The sequence below is a fragment of the Typha angustifolia genome, chromosome 15, assembly GCF_048772165.1.
Source record: "Typha angustifolia cultivar Huaian chromosome 15, ASM4877216v1, whole genome shotgun sequence".
Lineage (NCBI taxonomy): Eukaryota > Viridiplantae > Streptophyta > Magnoliopsida > Poales > Typhaceae > Typha > Typha angustifolia.
In genome coordinates, this window is record NC_133253.1 from 3,706,827 (window position 1) to 3,730,355 (window position 23,529).

Sequence of the window (23,529 nt, forward strand, 5' to 3'; positions counted from 1 at the left end):
GATAGGCATGGCCCACTGTCTTTTCCCAAGCCTTCTATTTTTTTTCTCCTCAATTTAAGAATTAATTTTTTTTATCCAAGTTGCTATAATCCACAGATAGAGACTTTTATTTTAGCACCTCCTGTTTTAAAATGGGATTGATCATTTGCACAGTCACGGAGCATATGTGCTAATACAGACAGAAGGATAGCAATAAGCACGAGAGATTTCATATCAGTGAAGACCAACTCAGTTTGCTTTTTGTTCATTGTATATGATCAAACCTCTAGGCCAACGGATCACCAAGCGTCAGCAATTTAAATAAGGTTGAGACTCATCTCATAAATCAAATAATCAAAATGAACAGGCCAACAGATTCCAGAATCTGATAATATCTGTCCTTATACTTTCTGCAAGATATTGCAGAATGCATCTCAACTCATCTCAGTCAGAATGGCACGATACCTATTGTGCTCTTGTGTGATCTTGAAGCTCGGCGTGAAATCTGAGAAGAACCTCAGCACGGCTGCAAGATGCTGTGAATTATTGGCCGAAACAGCTGCTTCAAGGAACAAGGATGGTTGCATCGTAATGACCTGGATGAAATTATATATTAGTAGAACATTTCTGTTACTGATAATTATCTTGTCCATGAATTGGGCAGGGAATACAAAAGATGAATATATGTTCACAGAAGAATATGTTGTGTTCTTCGGTCAATACAAGTTTGGGTTTTGACTACTTTAAACCACAACTTCAGTTTGAAAAAAGAAAATACAACATTACTACTTTGAGACATGGAGGACAAGAAGATCAAGAGATAGCATCTAAGTAAAATACCTTGTTCTTTCTTGCATAACGTAAAGCCTCAAGATAATATCCATCTTGCAGTAATATAGAGACATAATCATGATGCAATGACATCTGCCTAAGCATATCCATACCCAGCTTCCGAGTCTGCATAGTTTGACGACCTGATTCTATGAGTTGCAATGCTACTTCTTTAGAGGGCTCCAGGATCTGCAAGTGACGTGTGTTAGTAGAATAGTGCATAATATTATCAAGGAAAATGTCTTGATGGTTTTACAGTCCGTTTGAAGCCTTGGACAAGGTGTTATTTTCAATCAAGAAAAGATTGATTAATAAATAGATTCAAGAAAGCAAATATTTCTCCTAAAAACTATATATATAAACAGTATGACACCAGACAATCGAAGACAGAGAAAAGGGAAAAACAAAGAGTAGCCAGTATCCAATTAAGGCTTAACTTGCAAAAGCTTGTATTCATCTGTCCTTAAATTGCAATGTAACATTTATATATTTATAAAAAAGAATGTTTAAAGTAAAGAAAAGTAGAGAAACTCTCTTTGGAAAACAAAGCCAAATCTTAACTGAAACAGAGAACCTGATAACGCCAAAGATAGATCATACATAATATCTCATTGTGGGAGTGTTGCGTCATGCTAACCACCTCAGAATTTACACCACCTCACACTGCAAATGAATAAAGTAGCTACAACAAGATTCACTATTACATTTAAAGACACATCACAATAATTCAACAGAACCTAGAATCTAAAGAAGGCACCAAGCCTACTAGTCCTTCAATAAAGCATGTGCAGTTCAGGTCTTGCTTATAATATATTGTGTGCATATGTATGTAGTTATGTACCTCTGCATACTCGTAAGAACATATTGTTCTACAATCATTCTAATTATTAGACATATGACTAACCTATGATGTGGATCATGTACACAAATGTTATGCAACCTACCAACACCTGCATGTTTGCATATTAGAAGCTACCAGCAACTGCAACCTACTGGCATCTTAGCTAAGTGATTCATTATCCCAGACTCTGGATATACTAATAAAATGGCAAGCCATCCTGTGCTCCACCAGTCCTGAAGTAGCCAGTAAGACTACCTACTATATTAAGTTCGAGACACAACAAGAATCCTAAAAAAAACAATAATAATAAAAAGAAACGCGGTAGCATAACAAAATAACTGATAACCCAAGCAGATCATTGAAAAATGAAACCTTGAGCCACCCAAAACTCGTAGCTTAAAGTGAGGCAATCATCAATAGTAAAACCTGGGAATAAGTATACCACCTTTGTTGACACAAACAATGCAATTTCAGCATGACGATTGGTGCGGGCTAGCAATTGAATTATCATCATGTGGAGATCAGGATGAACCTTGAGTTTTTCCTTTGAAGCACTGCAGGTTCGAGTTCATTAGAATGGTTTTATTTATATATAAAAACGTTACTGCTGATTGCAAAACTCAAGCAAATAGCTCAACCTAATTAAAGTGCCTATGCAAAAACTTGAACTTCTTATTGGTTTCTTTTCCTTAAGAAGATTTCCCAATATCTTGTAACAAATTGCCTAGTGAAGATTGATGTCGTTGCACTGTAAACTAAGTTTAAGTAGTAGGATATGATGCAAATTGAGTGGGATACCTCCGTAAAAACTCTACGATGATAGCAACCAAGTATGTAGGTTCTCCAACCATTTCATCCTCAATAAGTGCAAAGACAAACTTGTACATTTCATCCGGTGAAATTGCAACACTAGTAAATTGAGACCCTTGCATGTGAGAAACACAAGAATCCAACGATTTACTATGGTCTACTCCTGACTTTGAGGACTGCTCGGATTCTGAAGTTTGGGCATTCTTGTTTCTTCTGATCTCATCATTAGCATCACAAACATGCAAGGACTTGTCAACAGACTGTTCTGAAATGATCTTGACCACTTCCAGACTCTTATCCTCCTCAGAATCAGAAGCTGAGCGAAATGAGGATCTACTTATTGTAGATCCCGCAGCATGGTTGGCTGTGTCATGCTCTATATCACTATGAGTTGTCTGTAGCGGTTCATACTCCACTCTGCTCGATGATTCCTCTCTTACTGATTTTCCATGAACCATACTTCTTGTTGTAGGTGCCTCAGTCACCATATCAGAGCCATCAATAAGCCGGTTGCCTGAACACTGAGTTTGTTCTGAGGTTATTCTGTCTCTCTGAAGAGAATTTCCTGTTTTCATCGAATAAGAATAAGAAGTAACAATAACATCTATTGCCCTTGCAATTGTTGATATCGGCCTCCTTTCTAGGATGATAGTGCGTAGTATTGCCAAGCATAACTTCTTAATCTGAAAGTGGTAAGTGGATAGAATAAGATCAGTGCCGGACAAGAGAGGCGTTTAAAGAAAATAAGTGACTTGCACACATTCACCAGAGGAGATGATTACTACCATGCTCGAATCAGATCTTCGACGCTGCAAGAACTCCAGAACTGAAGGAACATCTGAACTACTGGTAGCAATAGCCTGGCATCAAGGCTATCATTATTAGGACTGCAAACTTTACTATATGCATAGAAAAGGAAATCAACCTTTTATAAGCAATACATCACCTCTAAGTCCAAGCAGATCCTCCACAGCAGGCCATTATCTACATCCAAGATAAGGTCAGGAACAAGAAAATTCCAGCTCTCTCCATAAATCATTCCTCCATAAGCACAAGAGATATTATCCTCAACTTGAATCATTTGCCTACTAGTCCCAGATATTCTCTTCAACAAGAGTGGAAGTGGTGCAGATATTGGTGCTAATGAATCGAGAAATATGTCATAGAGTATGACAACTTTCGCATCCACTTGATGAACCAAAAGTACATTATCAACCACACTAACTGCAATCCTGCTTGAATAAATCGGCAAAGTCCCCTGATATGGCACATATGTACTGGTAAGGAGGTAACTAATGCAATCATAAATTCAGCAAACAAACAAAAATTCTGATGAGCTGATATGCTAATCAACAACATACTGTTGCAACACAAAGGTGATGACCTAGTGAAAATTGCATATCTTCATGATGTTAAATGCTTCCAATTATAATAATAACATTCGGTACTTCAGTATGAAGTATAATCATGAACCAGATATAACGTCACTTGAAAATTGCATGGACTAGTCTCTTAAAGAAGAATGCATTTACAGCATACATGTTAGTCAGCTCACTGATACCTGGTGAATGCAACCAGAAGATACCAACATGTACCATCAATCAAGAGAATAAATGAACAATGCAGTACAATAACGAAACCCAAATAACTATGTTAACTTTCCTAAACTGGCAGAACTAATAAATGTGAAGCAGAAATGCCACTTTCTAAGTCCTCATGTGAAAAAGAACAAAGAAAGGTGAAGCCTATGTGAGTACCCCTAAATATGCATGTCAATTTATCATGTCTCAAATTTCAAGGGAATGAGTTGCCTCACTGAATAGCCTCAGCATTCACTCCTTGCCTTCATTCATTCTTCTGTCTCTTGTGGTGGACCCAATAGAAACTCAAAAGGATGACAAAACGCACCCCAGTGATGTAGAAATTGGTGGCTCACATGAAGAAAATACAAGACTTAGTTAGAAGCCCTACAATTTTCATCCAAGGCATGACTGACATTGGAGATTGCACTCTCAGAAGTAGCAGCTACTTGTGGAGAAATGAAGGTATTCAAGGATTGTTGTGCTAGTGGCACGGCGCATGCTGAATTTGGCTCAACTCAGTATGTATCGCTGAGTGTCATGCAAAGGCAATGTGCTCTTGGCACACTAAATAATCTTCACATGCCAAAAAATATATAAACTTTTTCTAGGGCTCTAAAATAGATTTTAAGAGTTAAATTGAAGTCCTTCAATATAAAAAATTCTAATCTCATTATTATTTAAACAATTTTTCTCTGATCCTCTTTGTTGGGCAAATAACTTGGGAAAAACCTAAAGTTCCCTTTGATTTCCAATTTTTGAAGTATAATTTATGTAGATTAAGCAATAAAATATAATGGTGTATCAAAAGGGATGAAAGAGCCCCCAAATTAGATTTCTTTGAAGCACAATATGCTCAAATATAGTGGCACACATCGACAAGTGACCATAAAGGAGTATCAAGATACTCCCAAGGTATCAATGCAGATAACTCACGATAAGTATCAACCTGTGCCAAGTGATCTAACAATCCATGTTCTTGCCATGACACTATCAATTATTTTCTTTTAAATGACACTTTTTTTGTTTAACACATCCATTTCTGCTGAAATCTCTAGAGAGTAGAGAATATGCTTTGGAACATAGTCATAGACAACAAGAAAGGAGAGTGATCTTTATGAGCATGAAAATCGAGGTGTAATAATTTTCAGTAATGATAATTTGAGCTTTACGGATTTTGACATGTAAAGTCCAGTTGTCAAAGAGATTTATGGCATTATAAGATCTATCACAACAATCAGTTACCATGTGACGCCATATGCATGAACCATAGAAAAGGTCAAAATATAACAATTGTTCTCCCTTCAGTGAAAAGTGAAAACAGAAATATGTATTAGCTTATAAAGTAGCAATGGGTCACAAAATTTCATTATTAGGTTATGAAGAAAGTTGGCTGATAAGCTTTTGTTTAAATTTTAAATTTGACTGAAACTATAATAATTACAATTAGACACCAAATAGACTATTTCCGTGATGTCATCTAAAGAAACGGATAACTATTTTTGCACCAAATGCATCATCTTGAGTACAACTAGAACTGAGATATAGCTAAATGGAGAACAAATTTCGTTGGGCTAACCAGTTTAGTTAACTTAAGGCTCTGTTGCTGGCTATACAGACCTAATTAGAAAGAGTATCAAAAAATAGTATGCATGCAAGATGTTTTACTAGTATATATTAATTACCATCACAGTACATGTATCATTACAGGATAGTATATTGGCAAACTTACAGGGTGAAAGGAAAAGTCTATGGTTTCCTGAGGTAAACATTGCCGCAAAAAATTCTAATAAAGAACCAAATCCAAGTTCTTGTGCATGACATGCATATGTTAATTGTACAGGTTACAGAACACTGGATGGTACATTTAGAAAGGGAAGAAGATATTTTTCCTTGCAATTTAACAACAAAAAGTCGTCCAATGCAGCTTCACTCATTATACCAAAAAATGATCAATAGAAAAGAAAAAGTCGACAACTTAAATTTCGTAGATTATTGAAGTCATACCTGTTGTACAACAGCATCCCGGTAAAACCTATAGAAGTTGAGTATCATGCCAACTCTATCAAGTTGCAGGCAGTATATCCTACCATAGCTGTAAGAACTTTGATATTAATCAGAATATTCTGCTTCAGAAGCAAATTATAAAAAAAATGAAATAATTTCGAGAAATTTACACAGTAATAATGTGAACATCCTCTGCAGCAAGCACAGGTTTCTGGTTGGCCTCAGCTTTTGTCATTGCCATCTCAAACTTAGGCAAGCGAACGCTACCTCCAGATGAGAACTATACCAAAAAAAAAACTTTAGTGTGGAAAATTCAAAAAGAAAGCAAATATCAAATACTATTTGAAAGAAATTGCCAATTTGGAGAATAGCTATCTCCAAATATCATTATAAGTCTTGTTCACATTAGGAATAGAGGTGAAATATGAATAACAAATAAGAATTGTTATTACCAAAATGAGGGATTTATTCTAAGAATAACTATCTCTATGTTTACTTGCATTCCAGAATAAAAGTGTAATAATTACATTTAATGTGATATAAAGTGAAAATAAAGAAGAAAAATTTATTGAAATATTCTTCGATTTAATAAAAAGTAGATTGATAGTATAAATAACAAAAAAATATAAAATATTCTATGTATGTAATGCATGCAATACACATGTAGAGCGGTACTTATACAATGTTATATTTACATATGCAATTCAATTAGCTTGTTATGCATAGCTAGGCGATATGTATGCAATACACATGTAAGACAATACTTATGCAATGCTAAATTTACGTGTACACTATACTTAGCTTGGTATGCACAGTTGGCCGATCGATATACAATATACATGGAGGAAAGTACTTATGCAATACTATATTGTTGTATGCACAGCTAGGCCAATAGATATGCAATACATATGTAAAAATCTACTTATACATGGTATTTTTCATATCATACAAATGCTTTTCCAAATATTATTATATTTTATAGTTGAAAAGAATAAAATTTTATTCTACATGGAAAATATATCTTTTATTTTAGCTTAAAACATGAGATTATTAATAATATTAGATTATCTTTTTCCCAAATTCTTATTTATTATTTAAAGAAAGAAAGATTTAATTAGGTTAATACATAGTTGAAGTAGTAAATATATTATTCTATGAGTAAACATTTAATTTGATAAAATATTATCTTATTAATATTATATTTGCGATGTTATAAGTACATGTAAATTTTTCTTAATAATAAGATAATTTATTATAAAATATTATATCACTTAAATACTATATTATTAAGAATTTAAAATATTTATATTTAAATATATACAATTAAAATAATATTTAATAAGTATAATACTTTTTAAAATGTACTTATTTTTATGAAATATTAAATTATTGACATTTATGATGTTTAATTTGAATTTTATTTTAAAAGAGAGGTTGGAGTGGTAGCACAAAGTGTGTTTTTTATGATAATAGCGAAACTGTGGATCATCAATTTGTCGGATGTCATTATGTGAAGCAGTTGATTGGTAAAATAGCAATGGTTATTGGCTTGATCATCACCCCTAAGCATGCTAAAGACTGATTTTGTAATGCCTTTCTTAAGCAGAAGAACGAGATGTTCAAATGGATTCTTATCTGGGTTGCGACCATATTCTAGAACATTTGGCTAGAACATAATAGCAAAGTGTCTGATAATGGAGGCTATACATCATAAATTAACTTTCATGTTTTGTTGTTGGGCAGGGCTGCAATGAAGGGAGGCGATATAGAAGACAAAAAATGATGCAAATTAAGGTACAATAAGATATTTGAAAGAGATAAGTGATAAATTATAATAAGAGAAGTTGTAGTCAAGTTTGAAACTTTTCGCGTGAAGACAAAACTCAAAAGTTCTCAAAAAGAAATGGAGTCTAGATTTTAATTTGGAGTAGAAAATCAATGAATACTAATAAAACGTTGCATCACATGTGAGGGTTTAGTTCCACATTGAAATTAGAGAAAATGTGAAAGTGTTTATATAGACTATAAGATTTCACCTAATACCTTAAGCTTTTAAGTTGAGTTGAGTTCTAAAATTTGTATGAAACCTTGTTTCACTTGGACGGGGACATCCTATCTCCCGATGAGTGGTGTCTCAATAGTTCGGCAATCATAGATTACTTTGAAGCAATTCAGTCCAACCAGTTCAGTGGCTCTGATGTATATGAGGCTCTTATGGATGACAAGATGAGTCATAATAATGTGATAGTAAAAGAACTTGAGTTGGGCCTTGGCACGTGAGATTGGTGCGCAAACCCAATTATACTTCATAAAACAAGGGTCTCGATTTATGACAAGAATGAATGGAATTGGCATATGGGCTTGGATGAGTGAGTTCACAGTGATTCATGGAGAGCGAGTAAAGACATTAGCGAATCGAACTTTTGAAACTAGTGGGTGGCCGAAAGAGAAATTGCGCACAAGTCTTGGTTAAGAGTAGCATATTTGACTCGAGGGGGAAGTATTTTATATTGAGCTCAAATGTGAACAGAGAGATTATTGAATATCACACTTGAGGATTTGGTCCTATACTGAAACTATAGAAAAAAGTAAAAGGGTTCTACATAGACTCTTAGGCCTTTTATCTAATAGCTTAAGTTTTTGGGTTAAGTTGGATTTAAAGGTTTGTGTCAAATTGTTTCACTTGGACAGGGGCTTTCCTATCTCCAATATAATGCTCGCTACTAGAAATGTAGGCCAAATGTAGCTCTACACGAATATGACAAGCAAAAAGAGGAGGTGTTAGATAAGATATAAGTGAAAAGAACGCATGCATGTTGCAAAAACTAGAAAGATGGCATCCCGCAAGTAAATATCATCAGAAAAATACAGTTTATAGATTCTCATAATTCTATGAGAGGTCTTTCTATTATATTACTATCTCAAAAATGCATTTGGAAGAAAAGGACAGAGAAGATATGTATATAACTATCCTGATTTGATGTTTCAAATTTCACCCACATGTTGATAAGATTTTTAAAATTTCTGTGAACAAAATTTGAGACTAATGATTACTTATGCACAGAAGAAAAAAGTGCAGATTATTAAATAAAGATGAACAAAAAAAGAGAAATATTGAAATAAATCACACAAGTTTTGATTACAGAATGACACCACAATGTTAAATTATCAGACGCGCACAGTGATCATCCAAACCAGATTATCTGTTACCTGGTAACCAGAGAATATAGAGCACTGCATCCCACAAGCAAGAAGAACCATCCGACTTTCATGTGTATAAACATACCAGCTCACACTGAACCGTTTAGACTCCACCAAACAAAGAGTGTTCAGTTCAGGCTCATATGACAACAGGTCTATACCACTGCAATAGAACTTGATTCAACGGAATGAGGTTCAGAGTTATTTACGAAAAGATCATGCAGCACAACGGGCACATAAAACACATATATTAGTCAACTTTTTCATTTTCACTCAATTGACATTTGTAGCTAACATTTGAAGTTTCAGCTAATCCTGATCCATATCGTGAACTGGATTAAACAATCCCTGACCCAAATCGTCAAAAATAGATAGCAGATAAAGCCAATAAGAATCATTTTTTCAAGCAGCTGATTCCGATCCTAAAACGAATACTTAGAACCTTGGACACACCACAAAGCAAGTACATAATTTGGGCTCTAACTCAAAAATACTTTTCAATTCACAATTATTATTTTGACATTTATATTGCCATCCTACTTCTTTGTGAAGACTTATATGTCCACCTGGATCAGGACATGAATAACTAGAAACTGAAGAAGATTCTTCACAAAATCAGTTGGACCAAGTTGTTTCTTAGAATCTCATTCGCAAACTTTCTTCCAGCCTGTACTGGTTCAAGTTTACTAAGCCAAACATGACCAACTGATATACTGAATAAAGGAAGAGCATAACATTACACCCCAAAATTAGTGCTCAATAACACCCCTCAAAAAGTAAAACTTATAACTAAAGAAAATCTAAACTTGCATATGGCATCCAAATGTACAAATATTTCCTATAAAACCTACAACAGTTCAAAAAATGAATATGCCACTATACTTTTACGATATCATCTATATACAGTTCTTTTCTCCAGAAGGTATAGATGCAATTGAGGGCTTTCTAGGGTCCTAAAAAAAGTACCAAAATATAATCGAAATAGTATCACTACTACTTTCACATAGCATCCTTCTTAAGAAAATAAAAACTTAACAACATCTGTCTAAATGAAGGACCAAGTTACTTTGAAGGAGAATCACTAAGAAATGCAAGAAACCGTTTGAGATTTGAATTTTAGCTCTGATAGATTTTAAATATCTCATAATCAATGTAAACTTAAGTATAAGATGCCATATCCGAAAAAAAAAGTTTACAAGCTCAAATATTTACTTTCGACAGGGTGCACTTTTTCTTGTTACGTTCCATACCAAAATTAGTATCATGCCACTCCATTGTAGGCAAAGAATAAACTGCACTATTGCATGCCATTTTTCTCATCCTGTGATACACTGCTCTGGCATAGATCATTATATAGCATGGCTGCATGGGCATCTCAAAAATCAGAAATATGAATCATTTACCTTGTTTTGATGAATATGATATCACAGGTTGGGCAATCTGTCCAGAAAAAGCCAAGTATACTCTCTGAATCCGGCCTGCATCTCCGACTAAAGGTCTCCCCAGTTTCTCTATTCTTGAACTGCACCTCATGATTAGATCTTTGAATCCCAATGACTTTCTGATCTAAAGAAAACCGAATAGATAAAACAGGCCCTTCACCAATTGAATCAGAATTTGGAGGGTCAAGCTGAGTAGATGGACCTATTTTCCAATACAAGACCTGCAAGAAACTGACCCACATAAGTAATTACATTAATAAGCCCCCAATTTCCTGTAGAACTCAAGATACCTGATCAGATGTTGGGGAAAGAAGTAACTTGTTCCCATCATCGTAATATAACCCCTGTGTACCAGGTAAGTTGCATCGGAGCGGTGGATGCTGAATATAAACATGAGAGACGGCATCCGCACCACTCAAACCCACTAGGGTTTGATTGGAAGACATTTTTCCAAGCATTTCTTATTTTTCTTATCGTCAGTTGTATGTCATTTCCTGATAATGTTCATGAGCTCTCAAGATCCCGGAAATGGGAAGCTATTCTCATAAAACACCAGATGAAAAGGTTATAACTAGGCAACAGATGACAAGACTATATAAAATGCCAGAATTGTCGTACAAAAGTTAAATACTAAGAGTTGCCACCTTAAATAAACGATGAATCCAGATCTTCAAAAGATGAGCACAGAACTCTACAATGCCTGTGTAACTCAAACCTTGTTTCTAATCTGGAAGAATAACAGAAACTGTATTACTTGTAGGTTTAACAGATAAAATAAGAAAACAGCAAACGGCATCATCTGATAATTTTATTATATCCTTCCCCCTCAGAAAGAAATATTACCGAGTTCTGCATGCAAGCTTTTAGAGCAAGGAACTCCTTTAAACACATGTCATGTTCAACCTCTGGGACCCTAACAGCAATGCATCTTCCGTACTCTTTTGCCTGCATATTAGGGAAAGGAAAAAAGGAAAAAAGATAACTCATATCTCATGAAAGGGTTCGATAGAGACAATAAGTCTAATCCAGTTCCTAATACAAACAATAGACCTCTACTGAGCCTGCTAAAAGAGGATCATCACAATAATGCCGGCAGTGCAGTTAAGAGAAGGTGCTAATAATATTCCATTTTATCATAGAGGATGGACAATAAATAAAATGGATGTTGTCACTGTAGATATCTAGTTGGAGAGTATCACATCACTGTATTGAGGTTGTGGAAGATGGAAGTCACGGTGGAATTAACTAGGCATATAGGGAACTCAATTGCAAAAATGGGTATCAACCGAGAAAGGACATAACTTCCTTGTGTTTGTGTGGCTGTACTTAATTAGTTGTTTACACAATGTTGAAGGAAGTGGCAAGACCAACATGATGGATAACGCTTGCTAGAAAGAGCCTACAACTCAGCATGAATCTAATGCTAGTGCCTAGTAGCTTCTTGCAAAATCTTACCCAAAAACAGAGCTTGTAACTGCAAATGCGAGCAGTCAAACCGCACTTAAAAGTCAAAAGATTTATAGGTATAGAACATCAACCGAAATGGAGGTCATTATTGTGAGATAGCAACTACTTGCTTGTTCTTTGTAGGAACCTTCTACTTCAAAACTTAGGTGCTTTATTGTGAGATAGCGACATGCTCGTTTGTGAAAAACGATACAGGGAGTTCCTAAAGTTAGTATGTGCCAGTTCAGTAAACCTTTTATCTTCCAATCCAAAATTTCAAGAACTATAAAATTATGCACCGAAATCAAAAGGTTTGTAATTTCAAAGAGTACACGAGAACAGGACAGATCAAGGATATCATATCAAACTAGATAGCACCTCAGAATCTTCTTTCCCGCCTTCGCGTGAGACGGTGATTACTAACCTGAGGAGCACAATTCACCAGTACACGCTTCAACGGAGAAACATGCTTCCTCTCTTTCATCTAAAGGATCAGAATCTTCAACGAGAAACTATCACAAGAAAGCGGTGAATAAGAAACCAAAATGCATCCAAGAAGAATTAACTAGGGTTAGGGCTTGCCGAGACGAAATTCGATGAAAAGAATAGTTGGAAAAAGATCAAAATGAAAGACCATAACGATCGCGAGATCAAGAACATACAGCGGAATCGCAAGAGAGTTTTGAGGATTGTTCTCCGAGTCTTCTTTCTCGATCTAGAGTTCAGCGAACCTACCAGTCCACGAATCCAATCCGTCCGTCGTTTAGTCGTTTAAACCGGGCAATGCTTGGGGGCCGGGTTAACGTGCATATCAGATCCGACCCGTTACGATTCGGACCGAAACAAAAAGAAATAGGCTTGGCCCAACCAAGCCCATTCCAGTTTGCTGGCAGTACGCAGTAGTAGGCTCTGACGATCATAACCTGAGACTTTTGGTCCCAATCTCGAAGCTAAACAGAAATGATTTGCTCCATTTCCTGGGTCTGATGCATTATGCATAGGGCATTGCTATGCTAGCTGTATAAAAGAAAGGCATGCAATTGATTACTAGTAACATGGTAGAAACACCCCTGGCCCCCACCCCTACCTCCAGTAATAAGACAGGAACGGTGTGCTTCTTGCCGGTACTATTACTGGCCGGGCCCATCGATTGAATGGGCCTGGACCAGACTAATCTTTTGAGGTCCATCTTGGTGGTCCTATCAAATTTGTGGTCCTTAGCAGTATTAGTAGATCCGAGTTCCAATGAATTCTTACATACTTTTTACCTTTGTTGGAGTGCGTATAGTACACTACAAACAACAAAAGAATAAGACGAGTACCAAAAGATTTAGCAAGAAATTTCTTCCTTTTTCCGATATCCTTTGCTTTTTTCTGGGGACAAAATCTCTGCAAAGCATTTGAACAAACACCTTCGTTATATCGATATATTCCTCCGCGATTGTTACGCAGGGGGATTGCAGTAACGGTGCGATTCCTTATAATTAGCACCTGAATTGGCTTAGTAATATGTTATCATCTTTGGCCTGACTGCTACTACTTTTGGAATATATAGAGTTTCCCATATGTGGCTGGCTTATGATCACCGTGTCAGCCTGCTGTCCTGACACATCAGTCATTTGGTCTGTCATCGTCTTTGCCAGTATGCAAGTTTATTGATGCGGTTCAACTCGCTGCATCAAAGGATGGCCCAGGAAAGAGCCTCCTCTTGCTTCCTTTTGAAGTATACTTCTGTTAAGCTCTAGGTTGGATTCCGTCGTCTTCAAATCGACACTACGATTCAACATCAAGCTATAGTACCAAATATATACTCTTATATATATATATATATATACTCATCCATATTATGTTATCTATGAATATAGGTTGATGAATTGAGATGTAACAGAGGATAAAAGGCTAGGTTTGGGTCAGATATGGCTGACGTTGTAGGGGTCCCTTTATGAGACATCCACAACTAGTAAATAAGGGACTGTACTTTGTCTTCGCATTGCTTTATTTCCAATGACACCTTCCCTTTGGAGATCCAATGGGTATCCAACAAGTAACCTTCATCAGGGCCCTACTCTCACAGTGCAAGAAAAAGCTAAAACTAAGTTTAACAAAGCGAGAAGCACAGCACTAGGACCGTTAAAAAGAAGTCAAGATATTGGCCTACCAAAAAGATCTACTCTAATTGTTTTTCCCAATATACTTTTGCCGTTAGTGTTACCAGTCTAGTAATCACTAAAGTTTGATCCTAAAAGAAAAGGATATATACTAACCGAGTTTTTGACCAAACTAATCATATTCTATTCTTTTTTTCACTAAAATAGACCACTCCTTAAATTTATTATAAAATATTATCTAATGTACTGTAGCTCTAACAAAAATATTAAACTAATCAGTATTTTTGTTTGGTCCTAAAATACTGAATTAATTAGTATTTAATATATATATATATATTAAACTTAATTTGTCAACAATTAAGAAAATAAAGATGTTGAGTTAGACCTAATTTGGTAATAAGTTTGAGTGATAGTTCATCTCGATTAAAATAAATTGGAAAACAAATCTAATTTGATCAAAAACTCTATACTAACCACACCGAGTGATTAGGCCTCTATTTAAAAATAACAGAAAAAGAAGAGTATAATTAAATCTTTCTCAAATTTGTAAGTCACTTTTTTATCATTCATGAGCCAAAAGGCTAAATATGGGCAAAGAGCCAACCTTTCGTAGATATAAAAGCACTTAGGTTCTATCGAGCTTTTAACTATCTAATTTAAGTTTCAAGTCATATGCGTCGCCAAACAATTATTCCGAACCAAATACTGTCTAGACATGCTATAAGTATCTAATTTAAGCTTCAAGTCATATGCGTCGCCAAACAATTATTCCGAACCAAATACCATCTAGACCTGCTATAAGCTGTTGCGCTGCCGAGTTGTTCCTTCAAACTAATCGCACTGCCGAGCCATCAACTAAATTAATCTAAGCTATTAAATCATTAAATATCTTTTTATAACATTATTTAGGATTAAAGTTGAATCCATAACCTCCTGGATCATTAAAAAAATAATAATAATAACTATAGTATATATCAATTATACTATAGATGGTTGGTTTTTCTATACAAGTGGGTGAGAAGGGGGGGTCCAGATCGTTTGCAGCCCCGGTTGCAAGAACTTTCAACAGTCCTTTAGACTTAATTTATGTGCATGATTTGACAGCCAATAACGATCGGCGAAGTACGGTGCAAGAAACACATGTCAGATGCCAGAGGATCCAGTCCTTGGACAATGACTCTATATCATGGTTAATTCTTATCAAAGTCCTCTGTGATCATGACGTGCATCTGGTATTGGAATTAAGGCGGGGGACGCTTTGAGGAGAGTCCATTTAAATGCATCTCATTATAATATTGTTTTCCTCCATCATTCAAGAGAAGTATTAAATTCAGCATGACCACCACAGCCATAATTCTCATTGATTTTATTCATTGCCTTCTATTTGGCACTTCAAACCTTTTTACTTTCAGGTTTCTATAGATTATAAATTTATAGTGACATTATTCATATGGTAATTTTTTTTATTTTCCAAAGAAGTAAAACTAAAACGAGTCAATAATTTATGTGAAAAATTACATGTCTCGTATGAACCGGACACATAAATAAAAAAGATCAGAGAGGGTTAGTCTTTGTTTTCATCTTATTAGAAGAACAAAAAAAAATTAGGAGTGTATTATAAGTTCTAAGTTCATCTACAAATAAATTTATTTATCAGCATATTATTTGAATATTAATAGCTTATTTTAATGAATCAGTGGTGTATAACTATGTTTGTCCACTAAAAGCTAAGCGAAACCTAAATATAATATTATAGGTAGAGATTAGCACTCTAAGTCTAGCAGGGAAGGGACAGTGATGCAATATGACTTGTACTAATATTAGGATGCATTGATAGAGATGTGACAGTAATGTGATGGGTGTGCACAAATTTTCTATCCTAGAATATAATCTTACGGAGAAGATCTTTTTTTCTTTATTTATTTCCACCTTCCATTATTATAGAAGGTTAGTTTATATATGTTAAGTCAAAACACAAAGCGTAAAAGGTTGACTTTTATATTCTCAATTGAGAACAACTTAACAACTCTACATAAGAACGACTGTTCTTAGTGAAATGGGTAATCTGCACTAAGCACACATTATTTTTTTTAATAATTTTGTCTTTTAATTTTATCCTAATTGAGTGGTGAAGATAGAGAATTCTATTATACATTTAATACAATCTAATTTTCTTAATAAATTATATCATTTTTGCTTCAGAAACAGTAACAAACATTTATTTTATTCATTACATATATTTAGACAATATGTAAATTAAGTGTAGATTACATAAATAATTTATACAATTCTCCCTCTCTCTCTTTTTTTAATGTATCGAGAAAAATTTAGAAAGAAAGTAAAAGAAAAAAAAAAACTATGATGCAGGAGAAATATAAGATATAGCTGACTTAAAAAATAGAAAATTGAAGTGTGATTTTGATCCAGATTACCCAAATGAAAATTTTGGCGTTAAATATTAGGACCAGTTACATAACATGGAGGTATCATGTTAAAAATAATTTTGGCGTTAAAAAAAATACACAAAATAAACAAAATTTCCAAACCTAGGAGGGGGAGGGGGAGGGGGAGGGGGAAGGGGAAGGGGACCATGGTAGACACGAACATGGCTGCACCACTGTATAGAAATAATATTTTTTAATTATAATGATTTGATGGTAGGCATCTTTAAAGGATATCAACTATAGATAGTTAGGCTATTCCTATCAAATTTTCTCTCGGCCCCACCACTTAATTTTACGTTTATTTTGTTATTAATCAGTTAATTTAGTTAGTTAGCTATCGGCTATCAGAGTCACATGCACTTCTCCAAATTTCATATGAGTGGGCCCACGTAGCCTATTACAGTAGGGTCCACCTAAATATTCAAAGATATTCCTATTTCGTGGGGTCCGCAACATTTTCTAAACCTTATCAAACAATAAATTTTCTTTTACATTTTTTTTTTCTCCTTAATAAAAGAAATTAATTGTATCAGATATCATTCCGTAATCCACTATAAGTTGACACATGATAATTAATCCAATTACACGAGTGGGACCCAATCATATTTCAAGATCCAAGGTGGGGCCACCTTTTCTCCTCTCGGGCATTTCATAACATGTGAAAAGAAGCTCTCTGTTCCAAAAGACATTGCCTAGCAAAAACTATATCTTTTTAGGTTACTTGCTCCTCTTGAAGATGCTCTCTCTCTCTCTCTCTCTCTCTCTCTTTTTCTCTCTCTTTTATATTATTATAGTATATTATATTATTTTTAGAGTTTTATTTATAATGAAGTCTCTTCTTCCAGTGGTCCTGAAATGTTTTAGATCTCAATGCCGACAGGCGACAGCCCTATCAATCCACGCCTCAAGAACAGCACCATAGCTTTTAAGAGCCAGAAACCATCAGTAATTGACAGTTGATACGGCCACGTGTACGTTAAGCTAATCGTGTCAATAGAAATTTGCAGGTCAATATATTTTATTTTAGCCAGCATAATAAGTGTTATATATATATATATATATATATATATATGAGATAAGGTAGGGTTAATTTAGGTTGCTTTGAGATGCGTTAGTGTAGTCGTACGGTGCCAGACTGGCTTAGGGTTAGAGTTAGGGTGAGGGTTAATGGGGGGGACAAAGGAAAGTACATTGGTCTAGGGGCACGGAAAGGGATCACAACAAGACCAAAGAGGCAGAGGAGGAAGGAGGGGACTCAACATATTAACCAGCGCGTGATGTACTACCGGACCCGACCCGGGACCAACGTGGCCCGGACATAAGCACGCGGCTCAATTGGCTTGCCTTACATAAATTAAAAAAGAAGGGTGTGTATATATATATACATATATAATCCATACCGTGGCATAGTTCTGCAAACGACTGGAGTTGAACTTGTGAATGAGTGGTCCCTTCACCTAAACCCGAAAAGAGGCTTTTAATAGGAAAAACAAGGAGGGATTCAAAGGTGTAGTTCTGAAAATGTTGATTGTGTTAACAGAGAAATATTCTTGTTCATTTGGAAATTATAATAATTAAGACGTGGGAGATGAAAATTTGTGTGTGTGTATATATATATATATATATATATATATGTGTGTGTGTGTGTGTGTGTGTGTGTGTGTGTGGTTGGTAGAGGTGTAAGGTTGGGGAGGTTTGTGCGTTATAGCAATTGTATTAATATGAGGTGGGGACACAGTGGAGACATAGGAGTACATTCTCATTTAAGAGTCCTCCAAAAAGAGCAAATGTGGGTGCAGTAGATGGAGCCTCACAAAGGTAGATGAGAGTAGAAGTTAGCAGAATAAAGATGAGAGGACGATGTATACAGTTATGAAGGGAAGAATAATTGCAAAAACGAGTCAGGCATGCATGAGTAAAGCAACCTCCTCTGCAGGGAAACTAACACGAGAGAGAGAGAGAAAGAGAGAGAGAGAGAGAGAGAGAGAGAGCGAGCCAGGAGAGATAAATATTAATATGTGTGTGGGTGTATATATATATATATATATACATTATTATTATTATTATTATTATTATCTTTGGTTTGTTGGGGTTTGTACTTTTCTTGAGAGGTCCCATGCATTGATCATTAAATTACTATTTTAGTCTGAACCTATGGAAAATCACAGATCCATCAATACCTTAAAAGCCTTAAAATACTACAACCCCTCCCTTCCTAAAAGTTGTGGAGTAACCACACACTGACGCTAGTGCAGTGGTCACTTAACTACCTTACCATATGGGACTATTAACAAGGTTGGATACAAAAAGGCAAGGCCTTGGATTTTGTTTTTATATTAATCTTCCTGTGATAATAATATATATACGTATTATTTCAGTTGGAACAGGTAAATTACTAACAAGTACTATATATATATATATATATATTTATTTATAAAGGAGTCAGCTAGTGAGATACAACGCATACCGGTTGCCGGTTGTTTGGCAAAGGAGTCCAGATCAATCAACAGCCATCTGTTTCTATCTGAAACAGGAGACCTGATTCATGTGGGGGCATGCATCTTGGAGAACACCACAAAGAGATGGTACTCTGGAGCTTGGCATTATGTTGTTCTCCTGTGCAAAGATCAGCTGATGCCATCATCATGCACAGGTTTGGAACACAGGGTTATACTTATGCTGTCATTAGATTAAACAAGGAAAGCATGGCGCATGACTAATAATCCTGTAGAGAAATTGCAAGCTGAATTTGATTTTACGATAGTATGGTTTGCATCTGACTTGATACGATTTATTAAAATGTGCACCAATTAGGGGATGGATAGATGTGGATATAGGGTTAGTGCCCATTTGAGGTATATAAGAGAGGAATAAAGAAAAGGATAAGAACCTTATGACCCTTTGCAGGTAATAACCACCATAGAAATCGGCAGGACCACTTCCTAGCACATCTCTGCAGCTGCAGAGATAAAGAAGCCAACAGCTATAAAGAGCCTTCCCAGCAACCAGTACCGAGAGAGAGAGAGAGAGAGAGAGAGAGAGAGAGAGAGAGAGAGAGAGAGAGAGAGAGAGAGACCCACCAACAAAGCTGGCCACATACCTATCTTCCCTCTTGACTGATGGTTACACATGAATGAAAGCCAGAGATGTATGAGGAGTGAGTGAGAAAGGAAGAGAGATAGAGAAAAAGAAGAAGAGATGGTGATGAGGTGATGGTGTTGTTAGAGTGGTACTTGACTGTTATTTGAGAGCCCCAAAGTCTTCCTTCAGCAGCGGCAGTCAGCAGCAGTAAGGCATTGTCAGTGCTCACACTAGATGGGGTCAGCTTCAATTATCCACCCTCCCTCCCCTGTCCTTCCTCTAACCAACCAGAAATATTAATTATCACACACCTCAAACATCCCACTTCCATACTCCAAACATCCATGTCAACCAATTAACCATACAAATATTCCATCGCCTAGCTAGCTATACACACAACAATTCTATCTCTCTATAGCTAACTATATACACTATCTTCTCTTCATCTTAACCTAGCCCTATCCTACTTAATTCTCATGGGCAACGCCGGCGGTGACGGCGAGACCCGCGACTTCATGAGCGTCGACTCCTTCTCGCAGCTCCCGTTCATCCGGTCCACGCCGCCGGCACCTCGGGAGAAATCCTCCCCCTCCCTCTCCTCCTCTGCGGCCATCCGTCTCTTTGGCATCGACGTCCCAAACGAGCAGACTTCTGACGCTAAAAACGTCAAAGAATTCACCTCCACCACCAGCTCCGTCACAAGCAGCAGCAACGCAGAGAGCGGTAGCGGGAGCCGCAAATTCGAGTGCCACTACTGCTGCCGCCACTTCCCTACCTCGCAGGCGCTCGGCGGCCACCAGAACGCGCACAAGCGCGAGCGCCAGCACGCGAAACGCGCCCACCTCCAGTCCGTCATGGCGGCGGCGCACGGCCACAACACCTACGGATTTCTCGGCTACCCGCACGTGCGGCCACCTGCTATATATCCTTCGTGGCCGCCAACTTGCACCAGCGCGACCGCCAGATTCCACGGCGGGCTCGGGTCGGTGGCGCAGCCGCTTAACGGGAGCCCGTTGCCGGGAATTTGGCGGATGCCGGTCTCCGCGCACGGCGGCAGCGGCGGCGGCGGCGGTGTTGGCTTCAGCGGTAATTTTGTTGGATCATCGTTTTCTTCTTCCCCCTCTAAAACTCCTCAAAGCCAGTTTGCTATCACAGGGGTGAAGGAGAATGTTAGTTTGGATTTGCACCTCTGATAATTCCTAGTGAAAACTGACGACGATTTAAGTTTTTCTTTTTCTCTTTCTCTTTCTCTTTCTCTTTCTCTTTCTTCTTCTTCTTCTTCTCTTTGTTTGGGTTCATGCATGGTCTCTTTCGTGAATTTTCCAGATAACAATTCTATGTAATTCCGAAGAGTTGTGTGCTTCTTTTTTTTCTTTTTGTTTCTCTATTAAAAAATTAATAACTCTAGGCCGCTACAATTTGTTGATTATGAAAACATCTCGTAAACAAAGACTAGACTATCAATTTCAGGAAAAGGAAATAGCATAAATTATTTCAGTTGGTAGACACTTCTTGTTCCAATTACTGTTACAATGCCTTTCATACTTTTAAGCCATCTCTGCATCAACCAACTTTATAATTAGCACTGGCACTATACCCGTATGATCAGTATCTCCAATATCTAAGCTGTTTCGTACTGTTGTATGCCATGAACAAATCACTTGCCATTTTACAGGCTTCTTCTGCCCGGTATTTCGTTCATTAATTGTCATTCACACCCTCTCCACCATTAGTAGATTTCTTCTTATTTTTTGTTGTTAGTATCATTAATAATCTAGCAAAGCAGAAGCTTTCCAGTTGATACAGTTAAAGCAACATTATCCTAGCACGTGGAATGAAGAAAGAAAGAGTACATAGACTAGTAGTTTCTTACAAGTTAACAACTATAAATTATGATACAATTGATTGCAGTAGGTCAATAATCCAACATCGTGATTTTTTAGTATATCTGGTCATCAGTGACATGACTAGTTTACGCCTAGGGATCTAGGAATAATGTTCTTTAGAAGTAGCAGTTGCATGTCTGAGGAAAAACATCATGATATTCAAATTATAGTAGTGAAATAAAAACCGTTTCTATTAATAACATTGAAAAGGATAGAAAGATGATTTCAATTCAAAGTGTGCTAAGATTCTCTCCTCTTATCAATGGAAGCTTTCTTCACAGATCTCATCATTCTATATTAAATGTCCAATCTTGATTTTCTTCACGTATCATCACTTAATATTGAGTATATAGTGTATGTTTTAATCTCTAAAACTTTAAGCAAATGATCTTCTTATCTGAAGGAACCGACGTGCTTTATAGAAGAGAATGTATTCTTTTTGAGTTTTGTGGTATCATTTAAAAGCTATACCTAAAAGAGCAGAAAATTAATTGAAGTAAAATGTCAAGTGAGAATATATAGTTCCAAGTACTGCACCTGGTAAGCTTATTTGGCATGTGATTAGATCCAGCCAAAGAACAACTTGCAAATCTGAAACCAAACAAACTATTCACGTCCTGAAATGGCTACACATCATGGGATGTTCCACAAGCTTCTAATCTTAATACTATGTACGCTGAAAGAAGAAGTCCCCACAAAAGGAAATGTATGTATGATCGATCTATCTCTCTATCTCTGTATCATGCATCATTGCATGACCACAAGCTTCTGATCCACTGTCCATGTTTGCATGTGCATTGCATATCACATGCTAGCCTTAGTACTACAAGCTAAATGGGAGCATCAACAACGATTCAGTGGCTAGGGTGACAAAATAGGCCTACAATAGTTTTCCCAGATTGCTCTAGGATTTTGCAGTATGTCATTTTGTCAAGTGCAAAGAAAGTCCCTACCTGATGTGATTACATACATAGTTTCAGATCATATGATCCTAATTGGGCCCACAATGCTATATAACTCTCATATTTTTAGCGAGGTGTTCCAGTGAGCATTCAGCATTGGAAGTGATAGCATATAGAGTGCAGGAGGAGGAGGAGGAGGAGGAGGTAAATGAAGATTTATTTACATTTTATGTAGGCGACAGGAAGGTGAAGTTTTTGACACAAATATTATAAGACATGGATAATGAACGAATGCAAGGTGCTCATGAATGGCAAGATGTGTTGAGCTAAAAGCCCACATTGTTTGAGGTTCACAGACACTGTCATCTTGAGATGGATACAATGTAAGAGGCTTTCAGGCATTTGCACGAGCAGCTGACCTGCTTGACGTGCGAGATGTTACGCATCTTCTTTGAGTCGTGCGTTAGAAAAGATTACAATCAACAAAGATAGATTATATTCACCAGATCGGTTATGCTCGATTATATTGCTTTTCTGGTCTTGGGCCACAGCCCAATGCAAGAAACCCAGTTGATTAGTATGTCTCCTAATTACTACATAAAATCTACACAAAGAGTTGAACTTAACCTTCATCGCCTCCTTTATTCACGTTTCATATAACATTCAGCATACACAGATTAAGGTTTCGACTGTGAATTCTTTACAAGAAGATCAATTTGTTTAAAAAAGGCGGATCTTCTCCATTCAAGTGTAAATCTCAAATTAGTACCACAAACTATAATAAGGAGGAACAGTTCTCCAAACAAGTTGCTAAGAAGTGGTGATATTGCAAATTCACAGTAGCAACAGATGTACTTTTCATATCTTCTTGCAGTAAATGAAAAAGAAAAGTAGCCATTGGAGAACGAGATACAGCAGTACCCTCATATCAGATAGTTAAAGAAAACGAAAACAAAGCAAAACTCTAGCAT

General features: G+C 36.4%; 2 protein-coding genes across 4 annotated transcripts; one reads left to right on the forward strand and one right to left on the reverse strand.

Moving 5' to 3' along the window:
- Positions 1-185: 185 nt before the first annotated feature.
- On the reverse strand, positions 186-12,948 carry LOC140776969 (uncharacterized). Of its 3 annotated transcripts, none has more exons than XM_073120849.1 (15): positions 12,800-12,948; positions 12,562-12,649; positions 11,535-11,636; positions 11,336-11,418; positions 10,982-11,185; positions 10,653-10,912; positions 9,259-9,412; positions 6,219-6,328; positions 6,049-6,136; positions 3,408-3,719; positions 3,247-3,321; positions 2,450-3,144; positions 2,097-2,205; positions 820-999; positions 186-575 (listed from the first exon to the last, which is right to left on the reverse strand). In XM_073120849.1, the coding sequence occupies exons 5-15, from the start codon at positions 11,147-11,149 to the stop codon at positions 414-416; spliced, it is 2,313 nt and encodes a 770-aa protein (XP_072976950.1). In that variant the 5' UTR covers positions 11,150-11,185; positions 11,336-11,418; positions 11,535-11,636; positions 12,562-12,649; positions 12,800-12,948; the 3' UTR covers positions 186-413. The 3 variants fall into 3 exon arrangements, with proteins under 3 accessions (XP_072976950.1, XP_072976949.1, XP_072976951.1); XM_073120848.1 differs by having other exon boundaries at positions 10,982-11,227; XM_073120850.1 differs by lacking the exons at positions 10,653-10,912; positions 10,982-11,185; positions 11,336-11,418; ... (1 more) ...; positions 12,562-12,649; positions 12,800-12,948 and adding an exon at positions 10,462-10,639 and having other exon boundaries at positions 9,259-9,423.
- A 6,789-nt stretch (positions 12,949-19,737) lies between these two features.
- LOC140778493 (zinc finger protein 8-like) lies at positions 19,738-21,205 on the forward strand. The gene has a single exon (XM_073123235.1). It carries the CDS (start codon positions 20,247-20,249, stop codon positions 20,961-20,963), a length of 717 nt encoding a protein of 238 aa, XP_072979336.1. The 5' UTR covers positions 19,738-20,246; the 3' UTR covers positions 20,964-21,205.
- The last annotated feature ends 2,324 nt before the right edge of the window (positions 21,206-23,529 follow it).

Bases quoted from the DNA above. Each gene is read 5' to 3' on its own strand.
- LOC140776969 (XM_073120849.1), bottom strand. From the start codon at position 11,149: ATGCTTGGAAAAATGTCTTCCAATCAAACCCTAGTGGGTTTGAGTGGT. The intron at 6,329-9,258 runs GTAACAGATAAT...TTTTTGGTATAG, and splicing joins CTATATTCTCTGGTTACCAG to TTCTCATCTGGAGGTAGCGT. The intron at 576-819 runs GTATTTTACTTA...AATTTCATCCAG, and splicing joins GTTATGCAAGAAAGAACAAG to GTCATTACGATGCAACCATC.
- LOC140778493 (XM_073123235.1), top strand. From the start codon at position 20,247: ATGGGCAACGCCGGCGGTGACGGCGAGACCCGCGACTTCATGAGCGTC.